This window comes from Lygodium microphyllum, chromosome 4 (assembly GCF_053477565.2).
Source record: "Lygodium microphyllum isolate KBCC chromosome 4, Lygodium_microphyllum_v1.1.10, whole genome shotgun sequence".
Taxonomy (NCBI): Eukaryota; Viridiplantae; Streptophyta; class Polypodiopsida; order Schizaeales; family Lygodiaceae; genus Lygodium; species Lygodium microphyllum.
The window spans coordinates 120,678,124-120,689,855 of record NC_141138.1 but is presented as its reverse complement, the minus strand read 5'-3'; the positions used below and the strand labels follow the sequence as shown (position 1 = coordinate 120,689,855).

Genomic DNA, 11,732 nt, shown 5'->3' with positions numbered 1-11,732 from the left:
TTTTCTTAAGAGCTCAAGCTGCAATTCTCACGTCTGAGACGGAATCGGGAAGAAGCAGATGCATGAAAGCCCATCAATGCATCAAGGCGTCTGTCTCTTGCCTATAATCCGATTGCCGGAGAAGAAAGCAGAGACAACAACATAAGAATGAATCAATCAATCAAGCCTCCCCTGTATCAATCATGCATGCCCTCTCTGCCCAAGCAACAAAGCGAGTTTTTTTTTATGCAGAGGTAAATCGATATGAGGTTTGATAGATAGACAGAAATCTTGCTCACACTGGAGAAGACTTGAGAGAGGAGGAGAGATCACTAATAATCATGAAAGGTATTGGTTGAGTGATCAATAGGCAGAAGGGGCGACGGCAAGACTGAGGCAATCAATAAGGAGAGGGCTGGCCGTGCGGAGCAGAGGAGGGACCCGGCTTCAGCGAGGTGCTCCTTCTGGGCGTGCTTCTTGATCTCCACTTTGGCGTCGTAAGGCTTGCCATCCACCGTAGTGGAGGTGGCGTGGATTTCTGTGCTCTCCACCACCACCTAGCCGGCCTGGCCGCCATACTTCTTGTCATGGTGGTGAAAGAGGCCGCGGTTCCCGTGCTCGCCCGACTCAGCCATTGTTATGCTGTGTAAGAAAGGAGAAGAAGGGAGGGGAGGAAGAATCGAGACGAAGCAGCAGAAGAAGGTCAGGAATGCAGAGACGAGCCTGAGAGGTGGGTGATATATGGATCTGGGATAGATCTAGTCTGTCCTTTTATCAAATTTTTATGCGCGTGTGAGAGAGAGAGAGTTCTACACTACAGTGGAGAGAGAAAGAGCTCTTATGAGGGCTCAGGGCTGGCCGTGCGGAGCAGAGGAGGGACCACATATTTAGACCCGTATGTAGACATTAGAGAGAGAGAGATAGATGAAGGTGAAAAGACCTTCTTCTTCTACCAGAGAAGCAAGAAGATGAAGACATAATCGGCGGCATCACAAGATTCATGTCAGGGAGAATCGACACGACCATGACCTGCAATAAAACATCAAACTTAGAGAAGCAAAGAGGATAAAAGCCCCATTATCGACAATATCACGAGATCAAAACCAAAGAAGTGGTGCATTGCAACCATCGCAAGTGGAAAACAATGGGAAGAAGTGATAGCTGGATTTTCAATCGTGGACAGTGGTAGAATTTTGTGTCGTATCTCTCTTTTCGAAGGCTAAATGATACAATAAAGGAAACAATATCTCTTAAGTTCCATTCCCACATAACCCCTAATCTCTTCTCTTCCACAAAGTAATCAAGATAAGGGTCAAGCCTAAGCACAAGCAAATTCATATCCAAGATTCATGAGAGTATGGGAGGAGATCTTCATCGACAAAATCATAAGCAAGGATCAAAGGTGGATGGGAGATCCTTCTTGTTTTCTATGTAACATGGAGTTTGAAGAATAAGTGTGGAAGTTATAGGCAGGAATAGTATATGGGAAACTGTGGGAAAAGAACAAGATGATGAGCTTCCATTTGAATCGACTGGATAGAAAATAGACTTTACGTGACTGGACTGCAAGAGGACACGGTCTCCAAGGACGTGACGACGACCTGCGGGTTTTGCAAGTAAGTGTCTAATTGATTTATCTAAAGTAAATGATATGGCATGATAATTTCTTTAGTTTAATATTTTTAAAACATGTATTTTAACCTGTTTTCTTATGCTACATGGTTGTTTGCATTTATCTGAACTGGTTTTTATTTATTAAAAATAAAAAACAGTCGAAAACACTAAAAATGACTCAAAATTATCATAAATAAAATTTTATAAAATTACTGATTGAAAATTTATAAGTTCTGATATTTTTCCTATAAAGCTTATGAGTCAGGAAATTTACTGAATTTCTATCAAGATTTTTAAAGATGTTTTGTTATATTTAAAAATTAGAAAAGAGTTATTTTTAGGAAAAAGCATAGTTTTCCTTTATGTAAAATGTGTTATTTATTGATATAAACTATGGATTCTTAGTGAAGTATGGGAAACAAAATATTTGATTGGTTAGTGCATTTTTTTTGTAAGGGTTAAAGAAAAGAAATAATGATTTAATAATATTTCACTTAAGAAATGCTTGTATAAAGATAGGGTGTTTTGGTTTTGAAAGGAGAGATTATATACGGTGTGAACATTTAGGAAACATGGGAAATTACAAATAAAAAGATTGACAACACTTTATAATGATTTATAATGTTAGGTTGCAGTTATAACATTTAGTTTAAATTAAAACCAAAATAAAATCAAAATAATTTGAAGATTGGATGGCATGAGGAAAAGTCTTAGCATCTATGTTAAATTTTTACATGTTGTTCATTTTACAATCAATTTCTTAAATCTATGGAGTGGAGGGCTACTAGGATAATTTAAAGAAAACTAAGGGGATATACGGGATTTAAAATGAACGTTTCATGTGAACCAATAGAGTGGGAAAAGAATTTGTTTTATCATGCTGATACTGGTTATAGAAGAGAGAAGGAAAGGACGTTATATTTGCAAAATGAATTAAGTATTTAAAAACTAATAAGCAACGATGAAATTAATATACGGAGTGGGAAATGTCTACCAAGGGAGATTAAAATTTAGGGGTTTATGGTATGTCAGAAATTTGATTTGAATGTTTGTTTAAAATTAAACAAATAAAAAGAATTAATTTTAATCAGGAGGAGAAACATAAAAAGGAATTTTAAATGGAGATATACATATAGATCTAAGAGATCTATATTCTTGAAACAACCTTTCCAAAGTCAAACATTAAAAACATTTCCTGGATAAACCGCCACTAGCATGGCAGGAGTACATTATGAGGAGCTGCCTCTGAGAGATGAGGAGAAACCATAGTTATCTTAGGTTTAACAATTTAGTGCCCAGTATAATTTATTGAAGTTTAGAATCTTTGCAGTTGGACTACTACAAATAACATTATAGATTTTAGGGAAGGCTAAGTTGAGTCAAATTAAAACAATTAGTGAAATAATCACTTGTTTAGTGCAACAACTCTTAGGAGTTGGCTTGTTAACCTGGGTAAAAGTGGCTTGGTCTTTGGCCAGTCAAAGCACTTGCAGATCCATCATGGAAGGCTGCTATGCAGGCAGAGTATGACAGCATACTGAAGAATGACACTTGGGAGCTAGTGGATCGACCAGCAAAGAGGAAGGTTATTGGCACCAAGTGGATCTGGAAGGTAAAGTACAAGGCTGATGGTACCTTAGAAAAGTACAAAGCTAGACTGGTTGCCCAAGGATTTTCACAAGTTCAAGGGTTTGATTTTCAAGAGTCATTTGCCCCAACTGCCAGAATGACCACTATTCGCACAGTACTTGCAGTGGCTGCCCATGAGAAGTGGCCAGTGTACCAAATGGATGTTAAGTCAGCTTTCTTAAATGGTGACCTCAAGGAGGAGGTGTACGTGGCTCAGCCACTAGGGTTTGAGGCCCCCCATTCTGAGAACAAAGTGTGTAAACTGAAGAAGGCATTGTATGGGCTGAAACAAGCCCCCAGAGCATGGTACCAGCGGATAGATAGGTTCTTTTTAAACCTAAACTTCAAAAGATGTGCCTCAGATGCTAACTTGTATGTTTACAGGGATGGTAAAAAGTCTGTAGTGATTGTCCTATATGTGGACAACCTTCTTATTACAGGTGACTATGAAGATATGATCAACCAAACTCGAAAGGCTTTGAGTTCTGAGTTTGAAATGACAGACTTGGGCTTGCTGCACTATTGTTTGGGGATTGAAGTCTGGCAAGAGCCAGGAAAGATCTTCATCTCTCAGAAGAAGTATGCATGGGAGATCTTGAAGGCATTTGGCATGACCGAGTGCAAGGAGATAGCTACACCTATGGAGGTGAATGCAAAGTTATCCGTCGAGGATACATCAGCATTAGCAGACATTGGGAGGTATAGGAGGTTGGTCGGCAGTCTGATCTACTTGTGTAACACCAGACCAGATATCAGTTTTGCTGTTGGCGTTTTGAGCAGGTTCTCAAACAAACCTCATGAGAGTCATTGGAAGGCTGGGATGCGGGTGCTCAGATACTTGAAGAAAACTCTTGACTATGGTATCACATACAGTTTCGGAACATCTCTTGTGGGGAACTGTGACTCAGATTGGGCAGGAGACATTGATTCCAGGAAGTCAATTTTTGGTTATTGTTTCTCTTTGGGTTCAGGAATTTTCTCTTGGATTAGTAAGAAGAAACCAACAGTGGCATTGTCTTCTACCGAAGCAGAGTACAAGGCAGCTTGTTTTGCTGCATGTGAGGGCGTATGGTTGAGAAGGATTCTATGGCATATGGGAGTGCAGGATGAAGAACCAACTGTGCTGAGATGTGACAATCAGAGTTGCATCGCCATTGCCAAAAATCCAGTGTTTCATGCACGCACCAAACATATAGAGATCCAGTATCACTATGTGCGTGATTTGATGGAGGATGGGATAGTGGAATTGGTCTACTGTCCAACAGAGGAGAATGGAGCAGATATCTTCACCAAAGCACTTACGAAGGATCTGCTTCAAGTTCATCTTCAGAGACTCGGCATTGGGCCGAGGAGATAGTTCACCTATGGGTGGACATTGAGGGGGGGTGTTAGATATGATCAATGCCCCACCCTCATTAGGTGCTACCAATGATCCATGGTGCTCAAAGTTGTAAGGCCCCCATTATGAGGAGAAGCCAAATGTGAGCCCGGACATTGGTTGAGTCCTGACTTGTATATCAGATGAGGTCTATGTGACCGGATGGCAAAAAGGTGACTGTTGTGGGTCTAATCTTTGGGTTAGACGGAGTGGTTAAGCTGGTAGCAACTCGAGGCACATTGCATTGAGTTGCGTGGTAAGGGAGTTAAAAGGGGCCCCTATTGTGGGGTCCGGGGGCCGCGGAAGCGGCCCCTGGCTGGGGGGTCCCAGGGGGGCCAGCGGCCCCCCTGGCGGGGGTCCGGGGGCAGCGCCCCCGGTCCGATGGTAAAGGGAATATTCCCTGGCCGACTAGTGGAGGCTCATATGGTAGGTCGGTCAGCAGGCCGACCTAACGACCTTCGCGGGCTATAAAAGCTAAACCCCTTCGCAGCCATCATACACTTATCTTTCACCCAGTCAGAGTTGTTATTCCAGCTAGCCTTAAGCTCTTCACCTATCTTCTGTCTAGATCGCCATCTAAGCTTCACACAGTGGAAGCGCACGGGTGGACAGAGCCATCTTTGTATCACTTGTTTGGAGTTAAAGAATTTACTGATTCTCCTCTTATCTGTTGTGTACTCTCTATCTCTTTCTCAGATTCTGTTCGCTGCGCCGTGTAATATTTTACAATACTTGAGCCTTAGGACACTCAAACTTTCAATGCCCATCCTATGTCCTAAAGAAATTACTGATGATATAAGAGAGAGCCATTCAATATAAGAATGTATACGAGAGAAGAGATTGATTGATTTATGGTTGAGCAAGCATATGAATTTATAGCATTTTAGATTGGACACTCTCCCTTCACTTTTCCTATGGGATACATTCCATACATTGTAGGTAGAGTCTTTTTTTAATGCCAACTCATCTATCCTTATCCATCCACATGTCTATTAATCCTCTTCAAACTAGATCCCATACATATCAAATATGATAACAAAGCCCCCCTTGATGCGTGGTTAGTCGTTTTACCAATTTCCTCTATCATCACGGATGTGATTACAAAATAAAATTGGTCCCCCTTGAGTCCCTTATCATACTCATAAGTATGTGGTGTAACATAATCAAGATATAAGCAAATAACTCTAGATTGATTTGGGAAGTCCTCTTGGCTGCATCATTGGTGCAAATGGTGGACATTACAAGTGTAGGATGATTTAGGATAGGTGTCCATTAAATGGAGGTATATCATTGTGGATTCATCATTATTTTGAAGTGGCTTGTTTGCATAGTTTGCTTGGTTGAAATAGCACTCTCTCTCAAAATGACCAAAGTGTCTACGAAATTGTGCATTGATGTTTACCTTTGTTTTTGCGATTCTTTTCTTCATAATTAGTTAATCAACAATGATTGCATTTGAGCCTTGAGTGTCTTGTAGTAATGAAGGCATTGTCACAAGTAGTAGCTGAAGTATTCCCAATGGATTTATATTTGCTACCGCTCTCCAGTAAGGATGCCTCGATGTTGTGCAGTTTCAAATCTTCCATATTAGATAACCATCCGTATCACAACTTACTAATAAAATAGCTTTGGCCTCATCTTCATCTAGTGTTCTTTTTAGAATAACTAGTTGTTGTTTAATACCCTTATATTTGTTCAAGTGACTTGTGAGACCTTCCTTTGGGTTGAACTTTAGATTATAAAGTTGCATTAGTAGTTTTCTCTTAGAGTGCTTGGATTTAGGGTTGAAAACTTTGTTGAGCTCCTCCCGTGCTAACTTTGCACTTGGAATACCATCAATGTGATGTATGCATCATCACTTAAGCCTCCTGCTATATATCCCAATGCTTTCTTTTTGTTTTCTTCATTTTCCTCTTCCAAAATTGGTGAGCCTCTCCCAATGGTAATGCCCCATAAGCTCTTCCACATGAGAAGATCCATTATTTTTTATTGCCAAGTGGGGAACCTAGATCCCAGAAATTTATCAATGACATCTTGAGTTGACATGATGGAGAGGTCTTATTGGGCTTATAAACAAATACCCAATAGTGTCTAACTCGGCGCCTTTGTGGGCCTTTGTCTATTTATAACACCCAATCTTGGTCGGCGGGGCCTTTGTGGTTTACTCGTGAGATATTTTCATTTCCTAACTCATACAAATTTGCATGGGAGAGAAGTCAGCACCCAGATTTATAATGAATAGTTGGGTTTATTTTGGAAAAACTGAATGCCCAATAATTTAAGAAGGTTCGGCCTTTATATTGGTTTGTCCCATTTTCCACCTTTTAGCCTTGCGTTTAATTCTTGCCTACCTATATGCCCATCTCCATTGTTCTTCAATATTGCGTTCTCCAATCTTTAGTTGCCTTAGCCTTTCTTGGACCTTTTTTGTCATCATTGTAGCATTAATTACTTTTCCAACGTTGCTTTATTGATCCAAGGAATGTTTGACCCAATGCTAGTGTCTACATTTAGATATGAGCTACATAACAAACAATGCTCCGGTTTTTCATTTGGTTGTGTACTCGATGAAACATTTCTTCATTTCTAAGTTTATTCTATCGGTTTTTCGCGTGAAGAAAGGTTGAGTTCAATTGATGGGTTTAGAGCGATTTTTTTTCCCTTTCTTTTGTTAGTGTATTGGTTTTATGTTGTTAGTATTGCTAGGACCATTCCCTCCCATATGACCATGTTTCTTTGGAGTCATAATATCTACCGTTATTGCTGTTTTTCCTTTGAGTCCATCCTCCTACCATCTTGGGCGGGCTCCCCTAGCTTACTTGCATGTTCTTTTTTTCTTCCATGTGTTTGAGCATCCAAACATTTTTTTCGTTCTTTTGTTAGTCTATTGGTCTTATGTTGTTAGTATTGCTAGGACCATTCCCTCCCATACGACCATGTTTCTTTGGAGTCCTAATATCTACCATTATTGTTGTTTTTCCTTTGAGTCCATCCTCCTACCATCTTGGGCGAGCTCCCCTAGCTTACTTGCATGTTCTCTTTTTCTTCCATGTGTTTGAGCATCCAAACATCTGTTATAAGATATGATGCCTCTCCCAAATGGACCTGCCACACCATGAACACTCTAAGTTCATCAAGTTGTACCTCTGCATGCATCAACACAATACCCAAAATCAAGTCTTTATCCATTTTTACACAAGACGAAAGCATTTGTTGTTTACAATCAAGGATGGGGGTTGGCGCATGATGGTGCGTGTTACCTAGTATTCAAGGCAGGCATGCACGAAACAAGCATGATGACACATGAGAACGGCACAGGGCATTGTTATTATGTACATATGTATGTACGTGATCATCAATGGAGAAGCGTGGCCTTCGTGGCACGTATGTTAAAGCGGCTAGATGAAAGAGGGACAAGGCACTTCTTTTGCTTTCGAAAATATGAGATCAATGGGGCCGGAAACCCAACCTTATCCTTGAGGTGGCATTGTTGTTATATAGGTGCATGTGATGCAATCGAGAAATGTGGACGTTGTGGCATGTACATCAAAGTGGCCAAATGAAAGAGGGCGAGGCGAGCCAAGTTAAAAGCCTCCTATTGTTCGATTTTCTTCCTTTTGGGGGGTGATCATTCGTTGATTTTGGTGGGCCTTGGGGTAGTTAGGGGTTGGAACTTGGCAGTCCCTTTGGAAGGGGCGCTGCCTGGAAGATCACATCGACAAGAGCTTGCCTTGTAGTTGGAACTTGGAAAGACAAGCAAGGTTGTAGACGCTTCCCGAACGCTCTAAGAGCTTGCCTTGGAAGGTTGTAGACGCTTCCCGAACCCTCTAGGCTCTCTCGTGGAGGCTCCTATTTAAAAGGATGCCCGCGCTACGCGCAAGGCCAAGAAGACGAATCAGAGCAGTCGATCGTTGTACGGACCCTTCTGGCATCGCTCTTCATCGTAATACATCAGCATCCACGCCTTACAGCGTGCTCGATCTATTCCCAGGGCACTAAGCATTCCCCTTTTTCTCTGTCACACCCACGCACTCACTCTCCCTCCCTTGCTCGCTCGCTCTCAGAGAGGCGCCGCCAAGCTCTACAGACAGATTAGCACAGATTATTGTTACAATGGCACTGAGCCCATTCTTCGGCCGGAGGAGCAGCAGCGGCGCCATCTTCGACCCCTTCTCCGGGGACCCATTCCCCAGCGGCTCCGCCCTCTTCAGTCCTTATGCCGACTGGCCCTTCCGCCTCCTGGACAGCGAGCCGTCGCGGCAGCTGGCCCGCGAGGCATCGGCCGTGGCCAACACTCAGGTGGATTGGAGGGAGACGCCCGAGGCCCACATCTTCCAGGCCGACCTGCCGGGGCTGAAGAAAGAGGAGATGAAGGTGCAGGTGGAGGACGGGCGCGTGCTGTGCATCAGCGGCGAGCGCAGCAGGAAGGAGGAGAAGCAGGAGGGCGACAAGTGGCACCGCGTGGAGCGGGCGCATGGCAGCTTTCTGAGGCGCTTCCGCCTGCCGGACAACGCCAAGAGCGAGGAGCTGAGCGCCCGCGTGGAGAATGGCGTGCTGACCATCACCGTGCCCAAGCGTCAGACTCAGCAGCCCAGCAAGCCCGCCATCACCGACGTGCCCATCTCCGGCTGAGCCTCGAATGCACTCCACTCTATGGAGAGAGAGACCCTCAGCTGTAAAAATAACAGGCCGTCTTCCGAGTTGCAACGCCACCGCAAATGCAATGTTGTTTGCACACCAGTAGCTGACAATGTTGTTTGCACTAATATCTCTGTATACCAGTATAGCCATCGAATCCCATCAAGGGGCCACAGCCCCCGAACTTTGTAATGATCCTTTTCCTTGCTTCTCGCTTTAATACAGTTCGAAAGGTTTTTCCCCAACGTAGCAAATTCAGTTGAGGCATTCCATTCCCGTCCCCCTTTCAGTTTGGGCTAGGATCTTTCCTTTCTCCTTGCGGGGAAAAAAAAGGTGCAAACATATCCTTTTAATTTTCTGCCCCAAGCTTTGCAAAAGGTATATGAGGATATGGCCATTGCATGATGCAATCATTGCAAAGTCGTAAAAGCTATGAAATGAAATAAAACCTTCTCAGAATTTTAACTAAATGTTAGGTTTGGAATCCCGAACCCAAGTCCTCGGGCAAGGATATTGCTCCCAAGTACATGCGGTGCAATATGCGAAAGAGAGATCGGATGAAAAAGAAAGGGTGGCTAAATAGGATAGAAGGAAAAAAGGACAAGATGTTTCTTTCAAAGAGGATAACCATGAATATCGATCGTGCATCACAATCTTTAAAATTATATATGTTCTTACTGTAACAATTACACGATGCAGCCAGCAGAGGTGGGTAAGGAGTAGAAAATGCACCAGCAAATATAAGAAGAAAATAAATTGCTTTAATTTTAAACGAATTGATACAAACATGGCTTTGTCCACTTGTGCGCTTCCATTGTGAAAACTTAGTTGGCGGTCCGGACATATAATAGACGAAGAGCTTAGCTGTAACTGAAACAACTTTGGCTAGGTGAAAGATAGATTGAGAACTCATGCTCACAATGGGAGCCTTACAACTTAAGAGTATCATAGATCATAGGTGGCACCTTACAAGGGTGGGGCATTCAGCATATCTAACATGTAACAAATCGTTATCTAAATATTAATTAAACATTAGGTTTGGAATCCTAAACCAAGTCCTTAGGGAAGAATATTGCTTCCAAGCCTATGTGGTGCAATATGAGAAAGAGAGACCAAATGAAAAAGAAAGGTTGACTAAATAGGATAAAAAATGAGTTCGACTTTCATTTGATATTCATCTTTTTTGCAATTGGAAATTGAAGATTCTGATAACTTCTTGGGATATGGCAAAGGGTCGAGAGCTGGTGGTAGTTCATTGAAGGGTGTTTCACTCGGCCATTACTTGGTAATGATTGATTCTCATGTTTTCTTAGTATTCCATTTCAGAGGACATAACATAGCCTATACTCTGTATTAAGACACTTACAAGGCTGCTTGGTTTCTCTAGGTTCTAATATAATGTCTATGAGGTGATATTTTTAGACAAGACAATAGTAATTAGGATTTTTGGCTATGGTCATGGTTTCTCTACTTCTAGAGCAAGATACTTTTTGGTCCTCTCATCTTATGCTTTGGCAACAAATCGAATTGATATAAAATCCATAGTTGGCTACAAGAGAAGAAAATTTCTATGTTATAGGGGAAAGATCCCTAATGAGGAAGATGTAAAAGCTCTTGAGAGCTAGATTTGTACTTTTCTATCTTAAAAAATACTATGAATTCTCAAGTTTCATTATTGTCTTTAGTATTTATTCTTTGAATTTGTTGAAAAAAATAATTGAATAGCTTGTCAAGAGCATTGCTTTTTGTAACTCCTCCTCCATGTCTTGTGCTTCAAAAGAAACTTGTACGTGCTTGATAGTGAGATTTTTCCATGTTGCCTTGGCCACTATAAATTGATAGGGGACCTTACTCCTCCACAAACTAAGGCCCATGGATATAAAAAATATGCTACAATACAAGAGAGTAACATTCGTTTTATACCATTGAAAATTTTATCAAAGAAAACTCAGATTATACATTTTGTCTCTTACAAAATAAAACGTGATGTGCTTTTCTCTCCATGCTTTTTTTATTGCTTGAACAAGATTTGTAATTGAACATTCGAACTCTTTTGGATATGTGTATGTTATCTTTTGTTGCTTGAGGACCTTTAGAAAGATATAGAGGTGTCTCCAAATCTCCATTCTTAGAAATGCAAGTAGCGGTATGCTTGCAATATTTATCGTTATCCCACATAGCTCTCTCCTCATTAATCACATCTAAGCAATCAAAATTGGTGGTTTTATTCTTTCAAAATCTCAACTATAATTAACAACTTAATAATTTTCTTACAAGTGCCTTTTTGAAGCATTTTTGGCCTTAATGATCTTTTAGAAACTTTTAAAAGATTTGAGAAAGTGCTAGAAGATTTTAAGAAGGTTCTAGAACATTACTTAGAGGTTCTAGAACATTACTTATATCAAAGACTTATATAAACATTGCTTATATCCTTGGTTATATTAGTAATGCTTATGTCATCGATGATATCATCGTCCTTCTAACAACGCTTGTC

At 41.3% G+C, this 11,732-nt stretch overlaps 1 protein-coding gene across 1 annotated transcript; it reads left to right on the top strand.

The window, feature by feature from the left end:
• The first annotated feature begins 8,428 nt into the window (after positions 1 to 8,428).
• Positions 8,429 to 9,635, top strand: LOC148037549 (18.1 kDa class I heat shock protein-like). The gene has a single exon (XM_087676478.1). The coding sequence runs from the start codon at positions 8,714 to 8,716 to the stop codon at positions 9,230 to 9,232; it is 519 nt and encodes a 172-aa protein (XP_087532604.1). The 5' UTR covers positions 8,429 to 8,713; the 3' UTR covers positions 9,233 to 9,635.
• The last annotated feature ends 2,097 nt before the right edge of the window (positions 9,636 to 11,732 follow it).

What these genes read in the sequence shown, in the direction of transcription:
- LOC148037549 (XM_087676478.1), top strand. Translation starts at nt 8,714, where the DNA reads ATGGCACTGAGCCCATTCTTCGGCCGGAGGAGCAGCAGCGGCGCCATC.